The 18,338-nt window shown below is 39.2% G+C and overlaps 1 protein-coding gene across 2 annotated transcripts in view; it reads left to right on the top strand.

The window, feature by feature from the left end:
• The window catches only part of LOC126162323 (protein regulator of cytokinesis 1-like), a 140,160-nt gene that overhangs the window by 34,374 nt on the left and 87,448 nt on the right, over positions 1-18,338 (top strand). For both annotated transcript variants that reach the window (XM_049918749.1, XM_049918748.1), the window contains exons 2-7: positions 247-367; positions 10,515-10,613; positions 10,689-10,835; positions 13,537-13,656; positions 13,786-13,941; positions 16,614-16,778. In XM_049918749.1, the coding sequence (XP_049774706.1) occupies positions 247-367; positions 10,515-10,613; positions 10,689-10,835; positions 13,537-13,656; positions 13,786-13,941; positions 16,614-16,778 (808 nt within the window). The remainder of the gene's footprint in view (positions 1-246; positions 368-10,514; positions 10,614-10,688; positions 10,836-13,536; positions 13,657-13,785; positions 13,942-16,613; positions 16,779-18,338) is intronic.

Genomic DNA, 18,338 nt, shown 5'->3' with positions numbered 1-18,338 from the left:
TGTCGATCCAGAGGATGCGAACTTCCTTCGCTCTGGTCTAAACCAGACTAGGGCCACATACAGATCATAAGAGGTGCTCTTGGAATGTGGTGTGACAGTTGTCACAGATCTGAGTTTTAGTATTGAGTGATTTATAAATGCATACTTGTGTGTAAATTCTAATTAGTTTATATCCTCTTATGAATGTTTTCGTAAACAGTATGTCTAATTTTTGACAACAGACCAACGAAGCTATGAACTTTACAGGCTTGATTGTGCAGAACAACTCGAAGAACAGCTCCAGAAGTTACACCAAATATGGGATGAAATTGGTTATGGCGAGGAAGATAAAGTGTCCAGGGAAAAACAAGTAAAGAAACATCTTCTGGTAAGAAACTGTGTCAATTTCCTTTTAGATGAGTGTCTTTCGTGTCTCAGTCGACTACTTTGTGTGTGTGTGTGTGTGTGTGTGTGTGTGTGTGTGTGTGTGTGTGTGTACTGCAGTACCCTTGGCATATTATTACGACTTCTCCATACATATGAATATGAATTTGCTCAAGAAAATACACACACACACACACACACACACACACACACACACACACACACACTCACATTGAACAATATTTATAAACCAGTACATAGCAGCTTTTTTTTGCCCTTGTCCTTTGTATCTTGGTTTCTTTGTAGTTGTTAAATAAAACCCAAAATTATTTTTTACTTCAGTAGAGCTTAGTTATTGCAAAACCTAAAAACTATATATTTTTCGTATCTCTTGTGGGAGAACACTAAGGGGGAAAATATTAAGTATTTGAAAGATGTAACAAAATCAAATCAATCAATAGAAAGAATATTAAGAAGACACAAAATCACATTGTAACAACGTGAATTAGTGAGCTGAAAATTAGTTAACTTCTGATGTTAACAGGTGGTACCACCATCCCTTATTTCAGAGGTGCATATTCATCATCATCCCCCATGTTTCAGAATTCAAAGCTCAGTGTAATCAAGTGCTCATTGATGTCACTAACCCAGTTGTGACGTGCTTGGCAGCTGATCCATGCATTAGCACATGATTCACTCCTACCATAAATAGATTTTCACCAAGAAGTTGCTAGTGTATAAGGGGCATTCAAAAAGAAACAAGCTAGAGTCTGAAATGCGCAAACCAGTGACAGAAAGGTAATAACGTGGCGTGTGTAACGAGGTGTGGTTCCGACCAGAGCATAGAAGTTCACAGCATGTCACCAGAGGGCTCACATGCATTTCACTTGACTATACAGAGCTAGCAGCAGCATGTATAAATTGTCCAACACTGCCAGTCGCATTGCAAACAATGACATGGAGATGTCAAAAAAAGAGCAAAGAGGTGTTGTTTGTTCTCTGGCAGTAGAAGGAGTCGGTGGAACAGACATTCATCAATGAATGACACAAGTGTATGGCGAACACTGCATGTCCCTTGTAAGGGTCAAGGCGTGGCACACACGCTTCAGGGAAGAACGGGTGTTGTTAGCCGATGATGCGCGGTCTGGAGCACGAGTGGTGGCTGGAGATGAGTTCTCAGCTACCCTCAATACAGTCTGGACCTCTCTCCGTGTGATTACGCCATTTTTGGTCCCCTTAAAAAGGCTCTGAAGGGGGGGGGGGGGGGGGGGGCAAACGATTCAACTTGGACATAGATGTCCAGCTGTACGTGCGGAACTGGTTAACATCACAACCCCAGGAATTTTATCAGACAGACATTCACTGCCTTTTCACAGTGGGGCAAGTGTCTCAACTGCCAGGGTCAATACTTCTAACATGCAGGTACTGGTTTCTGTAATTATGCCTCCGGCTCGTTTCCTTTTGAACGCCCCATATAAAATAGGTTTTAACGTACTGTATCCCCTCCTCTTTTATTATTCATAGCTCTTATAAATCTTAAATTAACAGTTCAATAATCTCTGCTAACACTTTTCCTTATTTGGAAGTCAGCTCCAAGTGCAACAGAATTGTAAGTTCTTATGTGTTCTTACCTGTACAATGGCCACATTGTTTCAGAGAAAATAAAACGTACAAAAAATTTCTCGTCTGATTTGACACTTTAATCACTCACCCTATCTCCTCATCTCCTTCTGTCTCTTGGTGTGTGCAGGGTCCATGATCACCACAAACCTATCCTGGAAAGAGGAGGTAAACAACCACTATTTGGTGACATTTAGAATCCATCCAAAGTAACTAGAATACTGTTGATGTTGAATGTGAAAGGAAACGCAGAATTTTTTCTTACCTCACTACACTGTGGGAGGAATATAGGGCTAAGAGGCAAAGGGAGAAACACTAGAAACACTTCCCAAATATTTAATCTGTTTTAGAATTGATGGGGATTCCTTTCTTCCTACAAAGCCATTATTCTTTGTTGAACACGTGGAGGAAGACAGGTTGGGGAAGTAGCAGTTATTCCAAAAATGAAAACTGGTTCAGTTCTGATTAAAGTGGCATCTCCTGCTCAATCATGAGTGCTGCTGGCCTGGTACATTTCTGTAATTTATCTTCCCCCCAACACTCTCGATATGATGCAGGATATCATCTTCCACCGCTATCTCCTTGTACAAACCAATTTAAAGCTATGTGCCAATTTGGAGCAACAGTGTCTGCATTTTGTTCACCATGTCCCGGGGGGGACCAAAGGACAATAAGGTTGATACTAGGACCTTCATCTTTGCCTCTGAAGGTGACCCATTGTCTGAAAAGGTCAATGTGATGATGTATCAATGTCTCCCTTCCATGTCATGTTCCAGATGCATAAGATTTGGGCTCATATTCATATTGTAGCATGAGCACCATCTGTAGGGATTGTGGACAAAAAGATGCACACATACCTTCTTGTAGTCGTCTCCCTCCTCCTCCTCCTCCTCCTCCTCCTCCTCCTCAACTGTTCAGCTGTGGAGAGCACCATTGTCCCTGTTCATGGACTGCACAGTCTTCCAAAAAGAAGATTGGACCCTTGAGACTAATCAACTACACCCTTCCCTTTGCTTTGGGAGTGTCCGCTCCTTACCTGCCTGGGAAGTCAGTCCCAAACCCCTACCCCAACCAGAGAAGCAACACCCTCCACCAGCATCTCTTAGCAGGAAAGGCCCCCTCAGGATGCTTCCTGCCCAGGAGTCTGCTGATCTTCAACTAGATGTCAGCCAGTGGCTGAAAGAGCCACAGGTTGTGGATTGCAGGGCTTTGCATTCCTCCTCTGTCCCATAAACTGAGGCAAACAAGGCCTTGCAGGATACTGACAGCATGTTCTTCTAGTGGAAATGTAGTAATTCTTTCTGCCACATGGATGAGCTATGACGTCTCTTATGTTTTTCTTCTGCTTTCCGCATCGCCCTACAAGAAACTTAGTTCCCAGCAATATAGATTCATATCTTCTGTGGCTGTCAAGGCTATTTTGGTGACAGTGAAAGGGCAACAGGCGGCATTTGCATGTACGTTCTGGACTCTGCCTACAGCCAACACGTGTCACTCGATGCAACTTTGGAGGCTCTGCTGTTGTTATGAGGACATAGCTGAGATGTGTAAATCCCTCCTGACAGTGAAGTGTCTCATAATGCATTGTCTGCACTGTTTTCTCAGCATCCTTCTCCCCCCCCCCCCTCCCCCTTTCCCCCGTTGTTTCTAATATTGGGTGACTTCAGTGCCCACGTGCCACAACCCTTTGTGGAGTTGCACTGTGTCTACTTTCTGCAATAAAGCTGTTGAAAACTTGCTCGCAGAGCTCAATTATTCCCTCTTGAATACTTGTATTCCTACACACTTCAGTGTGCCATATAGACCTTATTCGGCCATTGATCTTTCCATTTACAACACTGGTCTTCTCTTCTACATCCATTGGAGTGTCCACGATGACCTGTGTGACAGTGATCATTTTCCAATTGTCTTGAATGTCCCTCGGCCTCACTCACCTGAGCTTCATCCAGATGGACTTTCAACAAAACTGTTGGGGATGCGTTCATCTCTGCTGTCTCCTTTAGCACCCCACCACATGGAGGTATTGCTGCAGCTGTCCAGAACACAACTGCAGCCATTCTATCAGCAGCTGACGTAACAATTCCCTATTCCTTCCGAAAACACATACCCCTCCCACAATCTGAAGACAGTATCTTGGTGGACACTCGAAATGTCCATGGCCATTGGGGATTGTTAACAGGTTCTCCAATGCCATAAGTGATGTCCATCAATGGAGCACCTCGTTGCCTTTAAACTGTTCTGTGCCTGGGTCCACCACCTCTTAAAACAAAAGAAATGAGAATGCTAGGAATCGTACATTGCTGTCATTGGACTGCATACTCCTCGTTTGCAGGTTTGGGCAAATGTTAAACACCTCAGTGTACGTGGTATCTATCTGAATGATATTGTCTACATTGACCCAGATGCTGTGCATTATGCTCTGGCCCCTGCCTCTGAGAATTATAACCCTGCATTTTGTGTCCGCAAACAGAGGGTGTAGTGATTCAGTTACTTTTCACAAATCACCTGGAGCCATATAATGTTCCATTCAGTGAGTGGGAGTTCCTCATTGCCGTGATATGGCAGGACCTGACTACATCCTCGGCCAAATGCTCAAACATGTACTAATGAGTTGCAAAAATGTTATCATTTTCAGCTGTATCTGGAGTGAGAAGCATGTTCATCCCAGTATTGAAACTGGGTAAACACGGCTTGAGACAGACAGCTATTCCCCATTTAGTCTCATTAATGTTCTCAGAAAGTTGCTCAAACATGGTGAGCTGGCAGCTGTGTTGATACATTGAGTCTTGGGGAGGGGGTGTGTCTTTTGGCTCCATCCCAGGGCAGTTTTTGCCAAGGCCATTATAGTGCTGTCAGTTTGCTCTGCCTGGAGATTGCTATCCACTCAGCTTTTTCCCAGCATCAACAACTTATTGCTGCCAGAATAAGATTTTCACTCTGCAGCAGAGTGAAAATCTCATTCTGGAAACATCATCTAGGCTTTGGCGAAGCCATGTCTCCGCATTATACTTTCTTCCAAGAGTGCTAGTTCTGCAGGTTTCACTGAAGAGTTTCTGTGAAGTTTTGGAGGTAGGAGACTAGGTACTGGCAGAACTGAAGCGGTGAGGATGGGTCTGAGTCGTGCTTGAGTAGCTCTGTTGGTAGAGCACTTGCCCAGAAAGGCAAAGTTCCCGAGTTCCAGTCTCGGTCCGTCACACAGTTTTAATGGGTCAGGAAGTTTAAACTTGTTGCTGTTTTCTTTGACTTGCAGAAGGTTTATGGCACCATCAAATCCTCGTTACACTATGCAAGTGGGGTCTCGAGGGCCTGCTCTGATTTTTGGCAGAATTTCTTATCACACAGTACTTTCTGGATTCAAGCTGATGTTTTCCACAGTACACCACATTTACAAAAGATTTGGGCTCTGCAGGGCTCCGCATCGAGTGTGCCCCTTTTTCTACTGGCAATCATTCGTCTAGCTGCAGCTGTATAGTCTACAGTGCCACCCTCCATGTGTGCTAATGATTTTTGAATTTACTACTGCACCTCCATTGTAGATGTTGCTGAACACCGACTGCTGGGTGCTATATGAAAGGCACAGTCCTGGGCTCTCATCCATGGCTTCCAGTTTTCGGTCGCCAAAGCATGCATTGTGCACTTCTGTCATCATCCACAACCAGAACTCTGCTTTGATGACCACTTCCTCAATGTGGAGTCGTATCACTTTTTGGGACTGCTCTTCAAAGCCTGATTCACATGGCTTCCCTATATTTGCCATCTTAAATGAAATATTCTCAGAGGCTGGGGTCCCTCTACTTCGCAACAGGCACCGATAACTGCTGCTCAACTACGCAATACATATTCACTGCTCACTGGAACATCCAAACTCCCATGTGCTTGTTCCTGGTAGGGAGATACGCGTCCCATAACGGAAGCCCAGGATTATAACGAAGATCACATTTCGCATACAGTATCTCTGCTCTGAATTACCATCGTCCGTCACTGTTACCTCCTATTAGGGAGCAATTGTTTACGCCCCCATGGTACGTACCCCATCCTTGGAACTGTCTTGATCTATGCTTTGGACAGAAAGACTCTTGAGTCAGTGGTTTCTCACTGTCTGTTCATTGCCATCCATGATGTATTTCTGGGTTCAGAAGTGGTCTACACAGATAGCTCAACAGTCAAAGGAAAATGTGAAATAAATTGGTCAAGAACATTTTGAAATTTCTGTTAACATTTTCTCTTTATGTGTTGTTGATGATAATAATAATAATAACAATAATAATAATAATAATTATATACAAAGTAGATCCTAAATTGATACAGTTCCTAAACATAGTAATGAAAAATTGGAAAACCACACTTAATATCCAAACAAATTCAAATAATATCACATCACAGCCAATACAGATTAAGCATGGAATATACCAAGGAGACTCATTAAGTCCTTTCTGGTTCTACCTTGCTCTGAACCCACTATCCAACATGCTAAATAATACAAATTATGGATATAATATTACTGGAACATACCAACACAAAATCACACGTTTGCTATACATGGATAATTTTAAACTACTGGCAGCGACAACTCAACCAATTACTAAAGATAACAGAAGTATTCAGCAATGATATAAATATGGCTTTTGGAACGGACAAATGTAAGAAAAATAGCATAGTCAAGGGAAAACACACTAAACAAGAAGATTACATATTGGATAACCACAGCGACTGCATAGAAACAATGGAAAAAAAGATGCCTATAAATATCTAGGATACAGACAAAAAATAGGAATAGATAATACAGATGTTAAAGAAGAACTAAAAAATATAGACAAAGACTAACAAAAATACTGAAAACAGAATTAACAAGAAACAAGACAAAAGCTATAAATACTTATGCTATACCAATATTGACCTATTCATTTGGAGTAGTGAAATGGAGTAACACAGACCTAGAAGCACTCAATACACTTACACGATCACAATGCCACAAATATAGAATACATCACATACATTCAGCAACAGAAAGATTCACATTAAGCAGAAAGGAAGGGGATTTATCGACATAAAAAACCTAAATTATGGACAGGTAGACAATTTAAGAAAATTCTTTCTAGAACGAGCAGAAACTAGCAAAATACACAAAGCAATCACTCATAAATACATCGGCTACACCACTGCAATTTCATAACCACTTCTACCACCCTTTAGATCACATAACATCAACAGATACGAAGAAAGTAAATTGGAAAAAGAAAACACTACATGGCAAGCACCCGTATCATCTAACACAGCCACACATCGATCAAGACGCATCCAACAGATGGCTAAGAAAAGGCAATATATACAGTGAGACGGAAGGATTCATGATTGCAATACAGGATCAAACAATAAACACCAGATATTACAGCAAGCGTATTAGTAAAGATCCCAATACCACAACAGATAAATGCAGACTTTGCAAACAACAAATAGAAACAGTAGATCACATCACAAGCGGATGTACAATACTAGCAAATACAGAATACCCCAGAAGACATGACAATATAGCAAAAATAATACATCAATAACTTGCCATACAACATAAACTAATAAAGCAACACGTTCCCACATACAAGTATGCACCACAAAATGTACTGGAGAATGATGAATACAAATTATACTGGAACAGAACCATTATAACAGATAAAACAACACCACATAACAAACCTAACATCATACTCACCAATAAAAAGAAGAAATTAACACAACTAATCGAAATATCCATACCCAATACAACAAATATACAAAAGAAAACCAGAGAACAAATTGAAAAATACATCCAACTGGCTGAGGAAGTCAAGGACATGTGGCATCAGGATAAAGTTGACATTATACCAATTATGCTATCAACTACAGGACTCATACCACACAATATCCACCAGTTCCACAATGCAATACAGCTACATCCAAACTTATATATACGACTACAGAAATCCGTAATTATTGTTCAATTACCCGAAAGTTCCTAAACGCAATATAACGTATACTGTACAGTTAAAAGGAAGTCACGCTTTATCAAGGTCCGCGTCACTTTCCATTTTTGACCAGACATAACGTCTGAGAAAAGAAAGAAATAATAATAATTATAACGTATGTACAGGGTGACACTGAACTATATGAAATTAAATCATCATAACTTCTGAACGGTTGGCCGCAGTGCATGATGGGAATTGGTATGCGCTGTAGTGTTTGGTTTAGTGACAAAGCCCACTTTCATTTGGATGGGTTCGTCAATAAGCAAAACTGGCACATTTGGAAGACTGAGAATCCACATTTTGTGATCGAGAAGTCTCTTCACCCTCACTCAACCGGTGACTGGATGCTGTACAGTAGTTGTTGTTTTTTCGGTATCGGTGTGATATTCCTTGATGGCACGGTGACTACCGAACAGTGTGTTAAGGTTTTGGAAGATGATTTCATCTCCATTATCCAAAGTGACCCTCATTTCAACAAGATGCGGTTCATGTAAGATGGAGATTGATCCCATCGAAGCAGAAGAGTATTTGACCTCCTGGAGCTGCACTTTAGGGACCTCATTCTGGCTCTGGGCTACCCAGAGGCCACTGGCATGGGCCTCGATTGGCAGCCATATTCTCTGGATCCAGACATATGCAACACCTTTATGTGGGGCTATATTAAAGACAAGGTGTACAGCAATAACCCCAAAATGATTGCTGAGCAGAATACAGCCATTCAGGAAGTCGTCGACAGCATTGATGTTCAGACAGTTAAGTGAGCCGTGTAAAATTTCGCTATTCGCCTGCACCACGTCATTGCCAATGACATCAGGCATATCGAACGTATCATAACCTAAATCCGAATATCTGTAGTGACGTTTTCATATTGAGTACAGTGTGTACATGCTGTAGGTTGTAACTAGTGTATGTTCCCCCCCCCCCCCCCCCCCCCCCCCCCAACCCCATCCCACAAATAGTTCAATAATTATCTCCCTGTATATTCCATAGATAATAAGAAAGTATGTTACCTATGTCTGTCTGGACATGTATTAGAGTATTGTGTCAAAATTTGAAATAACTCAATCAAAAACTTTTCAAGACTGTTCACAATGTTTCCTCTGTTTTTATTATATTCTTATTTGTATGCCATATATATTAAAAATATGTAGCTTATGTCCATCCAAGCGTTTATTAGGGTATCATTTAAAATTTTGAAGTGAATTTTTCAAGAACTTGTAGAGTTTTTTGCTGACAACTTACCCATTTGTATAGTAAATATATATTTAAAAAATATGTAGCTTGTGTCCATCCACACATTTATTAGAGTATCGTGTAAAAATTTGTACTAAATTGGTAACAGTATTAATCGATAATTTGTCATTATATAGTAGTATAGATTATTATTACAGTAGTTGATCTGCTCAATCGATCACAACATTCTCCCTGAAGAGAGCGATTCTCGTAACACCATCCGGCCCAACCCTCTTCCCCCGCCACCAAAAATAAAAAAAAATCCCTTTTTTAGTAAATATGTAAGTCTGGTGTCGACATTTTCTAGTCAAATGCTCAGTCTTAAAAATATGTTGTTCGCTCACATTAATGTGACCACCTGTCAAAAGCCTGGATAACTACCTTTTGCAGTCCAAGCTGTTGCAAGATGTGCAGGAAGTTTGTCAATGAGGTCTTGGAGATACCAACAGGGATGCAAAGCCATGCCAGTTCCAGTGCCATGTCCAGCTGCACTATGTTTTTCGATTGAGGGTCAATGGCATTAACATCCGGGTCGAGATAGTTCCACAGAGTCTCGATTGGGTTTAAATCCAGATAGTTTGGTGGCCATTGGAGTATAGTAAACTCATCCTGGTGCTCTTTGAAACATCCATGTACACTGTCAGCTGTGTGACACATTGCTGGCACTGGATTCCCTGGACTATAATGCTCCCTCCTCTTACCTGGACTCTTCAGAAAATTGTTACAGAGCCATATACACCAGTAGCCATCAGTCTGATAGAGCATAAAACAAGATTCACCTGAAAATGCCTCCTCATGCCACTTAGCAGACGTTCCATTGTGGTGTTGATGTGCAGACCCAGCCTTTGTTGTCACCAATGAACACCAGTCAGCATGGGTGCATGAACCAAGTGCTTGGTGCAGAGGCCCGTAAGGAGCAATGGTTGTCTACAGTTTATATCAAGCATAACCCACAAGCTATTGTCATATATTAACAGCTTCCACCCTTGGCCTAAAAGCCAGTGATAATGCCCTTCTGACGCCTGGTAAGTCACTCAGTTACCACATCATGGTGACGACTACACTGTTTTCAGCATACCCACAACACGCTTTATACAGCCTCCACTGTCAGTGATGGCACTTCTGAATGGTTACTGCGTGTTGATGTCAGGCATAGACGGTGGTTATATTAATATGATTGGACCGTGTGGCTGCCAGTGTATTTTGAAATATTAGAAGTTATATTTTCATTGTTGAATAATATCTGCAAAACTGTAGAGAGCTGATACTCATTTTAAAAAATCTCGTGATCAATTGTAGCACATGTTTGAAGATATGGTTTTAGAAGAAGATAATGCCAAGGAGCAAATTATCAAGTCCATTGAAGATCTTTTAAAAGAGGCAGAACAGTTGGGTTCAGTAAGTATTTGCTTTTGTGTTTATACAATGAAAATTGCCATTAACTGTTCACCTGTTAGACCTTTTCTGTTTCAGGAAATTGGAGTAAAAATTCCTGTTGATAACAATGAATATGAAATGCTTCCACTGTGTCAAGTTGAGGAAGATCTAACAAAAAAAGTCTCTGAATACAGGGAATTGAAGCAAGAGAGGTTGTCATATTATGCCAAGCTCAGGGCAAAGGTATGTCCTTACATGTAAACAACAAAAATTAACCAATTTTATATCTAATTTCAAAGAAAGGCAAAATAGCTTAGTAATATGTGGTGCATGGAAACATGCCGCAGAAAATAGTATCAACCCTAGCTTTTGAGCTCTTGCTCCTTCTCTAACAAAAGTACACATTCACACACACCATCACACAGGTACTCAAACACATATACCCACAGTGAGACTGACTATTTATTCAATTTTAATAAACATTTTTGGAACAGTGATCAAACATTTTAAAATTTTTCTTTTTAAAATTCAGTCTTGATCACACCACATATGCTACAAGAACCTATGTTCTTGTAGCATATGTGGTGTGATCAAGACCGAATTTTAAAAAAGAAAAATTGCCTATTTATTGATTACTGAGAGCAATAGTTGCTAGGGCAGATGGAGGGGGGGGAGGACGTGAGGCAAGGAGGGGATAGTGTGAGGCAGTTCTTTTAACAGATGACTCGGTGGTTTCACAGTAAAATGAATGGCATTAAGATAGTAGAGCATATATGAGATAGGGAGGAGTGATAGGAGCATGTGAGGGAACACGGAGGAGGGGCAGAGATGAAGTAGGTGACAGGGAGTGGGGAGAGGGAAAATAAATTATTCTGTTCAGAAAATTCTCCTTCGTTTCTTCTTAGCCTTTGTATTTGTGTGATAGAAAGAGATGTCTTAAATTTTTTACAGAAAAATGCGTTACATTTGGATCTGCTAATTTGGTGTATATAAATATGGTAAGCATTGTCTTACTAACGGCATCAAGATGACAGCTGGTTGTATCTAACCAGCCTTACACCTAGCCACAATGTTGAGATTGATGAGCCACCACTCTCATCTAGGCACCATCTCTCCTTGGCAGACATGCTCTCAATGTTCTGTCACTATCACTGTTGTTTACTTGCAATAATGTCACTAATCACCTTTTGGGCATATATATAACTTCTGCACCATTTCATTACATTAATGTGTTCATTGTAATGAATTATTATAGTAGTTATATTACATGTTTATTACCTTACAAATAAATAAAACTTTTTTATTTTAAATCCAGTGCATTAGTGTTTGTAAAATGATTCTTTCATATAGTGTTCATTAAAAAGAAAAAAAAGCATCATTCCACTTGGGACCTGTGGAGTGGAACCTTAAAACCTTATTTGTTTGAGTTGTAAATATTTGTCATGTATTATTGTTTTTATGACATGTTCCGCATCCTGGAGGACCTCCTCACTATGGGTCAATTGGAATGAAAGTAAATCTAATCTAATCAGGCAGCATTTAACAAAACCATTTGTTATCTAAGCAGAAAAATGCCTTGAGGAATTAGAAATGTCGTGTTAATACTATGTAATGGGATAGGAGCAAATAGACACTATGCATAATTAAAAGGTCAATCTGATATTAGAAATGACAAGAAGCAATGTACCTCTCTTAAAGTTTTAAACTGTATTTTAAATGAACATCATGATTTTAGTGATCTGCATCGTTATTTGACCAAGATAGCAAATACCCGCAGTTGCTGTTATTCTTCCACACAGTCTTAAAATTCTGTGTGCCCCTAACATACATAGTGTATACTACGTGGAGCCAAAGGTTGAAAAGTCTCCCTAGGAGGAAAATTCTTATATTCCGTATTCTTACTAGCTCATTGGCTCCAGTTGATAATAGAAATGTACCAAATAGTGAGAATAATTCATAAAATTTAAAGGCCTGTTCTGAGATCCAAGGGAAGAAAAGTACTTTTTATCAGGTACGAGTGCTGAGAAGGGGGGGACAAGATTTAGGGGAGGTAATAGGCAAAGGTCACCAGAGGGATAGCATAGGACAAGACAGTCATTATGAAACATACTCTTTTACATGTACATTCATATTTTTGAAGCGAGATAATGATTCTCATATTGAGCTAGAAATAATTAGCAATAAATAGGCCATATGCACTGAATATATGGATGCAGGTGATATAGGTGATCGGAGTCGTGAACAATAGCAGTCGAGTTTAGGTTTGTTCTGCACACTTACATCAAGCATTCTCCGACAGCCAATGAGCGTTGTGCGAGCATAAAACATGATCGTAATCAGTTATTTGGTGAATTTTTATTCCATTTGATGCTTGTTGTCACTTGTGGTGGTAAGCAACAAATTCTACAGAAGCAAACAGGAGACATAATTTGAAGGATACACACTTTCTTAAAGTGCGAAGTGTGGGCATGCCGGTACCGCAACTATCACTGGGAACCGGCAACAATAATAGCCCCATCCGTGACTCGGCCTGCACGAATTGCCATCATTCATGTATAGGAGTATAGCAAGTCAATCTGTATTAAGCCAAGGGTAAGTTTTATATACACAAAGAAATGGTAACTGCTGTTAATATATGACAATAGCTTGTGGGTTATGATTGATATAAAGTGTAGAGAAGTTAGTCGGTTTGTTGAAATTGCAAATGATAGAGTGGACTGGATGATGATAAAGTTTTTGTATGTTTGGCAGCAGATTAGTGAGAGTACATGGGTGGTGTGCTGTCTGATAACTGTTTAATGATGCATAAATAGTGTGTGTGTGTGTGTGTGTGTGTGTGTGTGTGTGTGTGTGTGTGTGTGTGTGTGTGTGTGTGTTCACCAATATATTGTTCACTGGTAGCAAGCCAATTACCTTAACGCAGTAATTACACATTTCTTTCCAGGAAAAAGAATTGTGTGAGCGTTTGGGTCTAGAAGATTTTTACGAAATACCAAATGCTGTACCTTCAGAGGAGCAGCTATCCCAGTTTGAAGTGTACATTAAATTTAAAGCTGATGAAAAGGTAAATAAATGTTGTCCCTCCCTGGAGAAGTTGGTGACACTTTAATAATTCTATGTTTGCAAATATTATTAGTGCGTTTATCAATTTACTTCTTTTTTTAAAAAAAAATTACCTTTTCTCCCTGTTAAGGATCGACTCACCAATTTTTTCTACCAAACAAGGTCAAGTATAATGGAAATAATGAGGGAGCTGGAAATGACTCCTTTATTGGATTTTGAGAAGAAAGTAGTATGTGAAGATGAAGATTCATTTAAGCTATCAAAAGAGAATATAGCTAAACTAAAAGTGAGTGTGATCTTCAGTTTTCACTGAAGTTACTGGTTGTAATTAATTAAAATTCTGTAATTTAGTAGTACTGGTTTTTGATATTTCCAGAGATTATCTAATAACTTTTTTCTAATTTATTAAAGAAATAAGTCAGAATTTTAAAGTGTTACCATAATTCGCTGCAGTGGTCAAGACAGACGTAATATTCCCATGTGTCAATTGCATTATTCAGATATTAAGTTTTATTTCAAAATTATTAAATGGAAAATTAATACAGGTACTATGCTAATATTATTAGTTTAGCCTAAGAATAATACTTGTGTTGTTTAACACAGAGTGCTAGTTGGTAACTCCTCCCCATGTAGGCAAGGTGTTTGTCTTTGAACTACTTATCATAGTTTCTTAGACCTTTTCCTGGAATAAAAAGTAGACTAGTCATGCTGTATTATAAATCCCACAGCATATTCTCAGCTGGTATCTTAATGCATCACATTATCTCTTCCTGCTCACTTTTTATTGCTTCCAGAAATGAAGTTAGTGCACAGTTGACAGCTAATGATTTTTATTTCTTGTTCACGATAGATCTTGAATGCACATTGTGCTGTTTATACCGTAATCCTTAAACCTCTCACCAGTCCCTCTCCCTCGTTGTTTACAGTAATCTAGCAGTCGAGTACAAACCAAAATTATTTGTTGTAATCGCAGTCTGTTTAAGTAAAGTTATGGCACCCAAGTTGTGTAGTGTCCATTGACTTCCAGAACATATTCAATACAGTTGCATACTGTTCACCTAGTGAACTAGATACTAGCTTACAGAGTATCAGATCTACTTTGTAATTGGGTTTTGGATACCTTAACAGATGGAACTCAACACATTGTTGCTAACATGTGTAAAACCAAATTATGATGTACCCCCTTGTGGTATTATAGAGTCACTGCCATTCACAGTACATATATACAGTTTTGGCGAATGAAGTCAGAATATTTGTGAAGCTCTTCATGCATGATGTATATTGGAAAATAGCGTAATTTATTGTGCATGAATAAGCAGAAATGCCTATTATTTTTTTGTATACACTTTTGGCAATAAATTGTAAAGAGTAGTAACCATAAAATATCGGGGAATATGTGACCAGTGGCCTAAACTGAAATGACCACATGAAACTAACTGTAGAGAAGATCAGGTGCTCAGTTAAGATTCATTGGAAGAATCTTGATATACTGTAATTACCCCATGAAACTAACAGCTTACAATACCTCATTCATTCAGTTTATTATTGCACAAATGCCTGTAACATGTACCAAGTGTATGACTGAGATGCTCATCAGACTCCAATAGATGGCTGTACAAGAGCACTGTATGTCACAGAAAGCTTTACTGTTAAAATTCCAGGCGAGTGTTTTTCCAAGAAGAGGCAGGCAACATACTATTTTGTGTTACATGCGTCTTGCGAAGCGACAATGCCATGACACTCAAAGAAATTAATTCATTTTGAGGCTTTCTGACAGTTGCTGTTGCTGTGCACTCTTTACGAATGGGACAGTAAATAAGGAAAGTGATAGTGGTACATGAAGTACCTTCTACCACACACGCCATAAAATGTATTTTGGTGTATTGATGAAAATTTGTAGTATAATTGCTGCTGGATTGGTCTTAGAACTGGAAGCCATGCCAATCTTGTTCTCCGCATTCCTCCTTGTTCTGATGCAGAGTGTAACTGAGTTAGCACAATAGTGGGCAAACACAGTTGCCATTATCATTAGTAGTATTCTGATGTTGAGCTGCCTGTCTGTGTGTGGGTTTCATAAGATTTGCCTGAATAACTCCAAATAAAAGCTGCATTTAAACACTTTTTGATAGTAATGTGGATTCAGTGGCATTTGATTCCACTTATAAGATGCTTTTGTTGTGAAGCTTGAATGTTAGTTTTAACTAGGTGCTACCAAATTTGGAAGATTATTCAAAAATAGAGAGAAATTAAACAAGCACATGGTTGTACCAGACTGCCTCCTGCTGCCATTAACCATAAGGGTTGTCATTTACCACAGTGTTGCAAATGATCAGCATCTCATTGTGTAGAATATGTATTCAGTAATTTGTTTTATTATGAAAGCACATTGGAAAATATTTTAAACAATATTTTGACCAAAGCTTATATTTCGAACATAAATTAGGAGAAATAGCTGACTTGCAAATGACTGATATGTGGTGCATGAAAACACATTAATTAACACACACATACTGGCTCTGATACAACCAGTAGAATATAGTCACATTGAGCATCTTCCTGCTCCTTATTTAGGATTGACTTTAGAATCCTATTGTCTCAGCATCACATCCTTCCTTTCATACTCCTCACACTATTGTCTTTTTTAAACATTTTGCAATCTAATTCAGACTGTACTGTCAACTCTTTCTCCGACTCATCGTTGAGAAATCCTGTGATAATAGTAAACTGACACACTTGGCCTCAGTCATTAGCCACAATTCTTTTCAAATTTTGCACTACGAAAGTTCATCTAGAAACTAAAACATGCTTGTAACATGCTACGAGACCAATTAATTTTTACTTTGGCCAGGTCCCAGCTGGCTTTGCTGTATATTATTTTTCATGTGAAACCCCATATTTGTGAGTGCCTGTATTTCATCATTCCTTTTTTTAACTCATCTAATTTTTATTTGTGTTTAGGAATTGCATAACGCTCTGGTTCAGAAGCTAGAAGACACAAAGGCCTTGTCAATGGAACTTCGAGAGAAACTCTGCAAATTGTGGGACCGGCTTCATGAGAGCTTTGATGCACGGACTGCATTTCTTGATGCACATAGCGGCTATTCAGTCAAAACTATAGAAGCTGTATGTATAAGATTATTTACTTAATACTGAACCCTGTGCTGTTCAATATGTTGTTTTGCTATCAGATGTAATTTATACGGTGTGGACAAAACTAAAATTTCATGTAATTGGCAATGTAGTATCAGGTAACTTTTTTTTTTTAACTTATGTTCTCCATAAAGGCACATTTCACCAAACTTGATTTTGGTTCTACATTGACAATTCGATTTCCAATTTTCACTGTGAAATACGGACCAACTGCAAACATCTTCAGGAACTACATAATAAACAGAATGTTGAAGAGTGCACAGAGCATAAAGTGATCTGTAATAGGTGCGTAGATTGCCCTTTGCGTAGACTCCCAAATCATTATATAACGTGCTAGTTAACACATGGTGGGTAAGAGAAATCTTCTTGAAAATGTAACCTCCTTGTTAATTACAGAATGATAACATCAAGAGACCAACAGAGGTACGCAGATAAAATAAGTGGTAGCCTAGATCCACCAAACCTAGAAGGAATAATAACCACCATGAGCAAACTGAAAAACAACATGGCCACAGGAACAGACTGTATTCCAGCAGAGCTATTTAAGCAAGGAGGTAGCAAATTGGAACAGATCCTTTTAAAGATAGCTATTTTAGTATGAGAAAAAGAGACAATGGCCCAACAATGGAAGGAAGGAATAATATACAAGTAGGAGATCAGTTAGAATGTGCTAATTATAGGGGGATCACGTTACTTAACTTGGCATATAAAGTATTTTCCAATATACTATTTGACTGTCTCCTTCCAATAATTCTGAGAGAGATGGGCATATCAGTGTGGGTTTCCCCCAGGAAAGTCTACTCAAGATCAGATCTTTGCTCTAAGGCAGTAATATTCAACCTGTGTGCTGAGGCACTCTGTGTACAATAAATGACTGGCTATGGGGTCATGGATTTGTTTCATAGTTAGAGGCAAAGAAGACAGTTGTCGGAAATTCCATTTGTGGTGTCAACTTGTGTGACCTCGGAGAAATTCCACTTTCGATGTTGGTCAGCTTGTGTAAGCAGTCATAATCTCGAAGCGGAACTGTTGTGTGTTACGCTTAGCACCAGTGGTGATTGTTGCATTCTCATATAGTTTTTGTTATATTGTGACTTTGTTACAAAGTTAATAAAGAAGATAACTGTGGAAAAGGTCTTAAATTTGTTAAGTGGAAGTAAAAAGCAAGACCTTCCTGATGGCAACAAGGAAAGTGGTAATGCACATAGGAAACAAAGGTAGATAAAATACAATAATGGCTACAAAAATTTTGGTTTCATGTGCACTGTTGTGAATAGTGAAGGGTATCAGCAGTGTGTTTTGTGTTTAAAAGTACTTTCTGTTGAATGTATGCTAAGTAAATAATTAAAGTACCATTTAGAAAGTGTTCATAAGACTGACATGGTCAAACCGAGAGAATATTTTTGTAGAAAACTGAGTAAAATAAAAGAACACAAATTGGGGTGAGAATGGGAAGCAGAAAGGAAAAGAGGAGAAGAGCAGAGAAGGGGAACAGACTGGTGGAAGCAGTGAGGGGAGGGGAGGTGAATTGTG

Source organism: Schistocerca cancellata, chromosome 2, assembly GCF_023864275.1.
Source record: "Schistocerca cancellata isolate TAMUIC-IGC-003103 chromosome 2, iqSchCanc2.1, whole genome shotgun sequence".
Lineage (NCBI taxonomy): Eukaryota > Metazoa > Arthropoda > Insecta > Orthoptera > Acrididae > Schistocerca > Schistocerca cancellata.
Note: the sequence above shows the minus strand (reverse complement) of the source record. Positions and strands in the feature narration are given on the sequence as shown.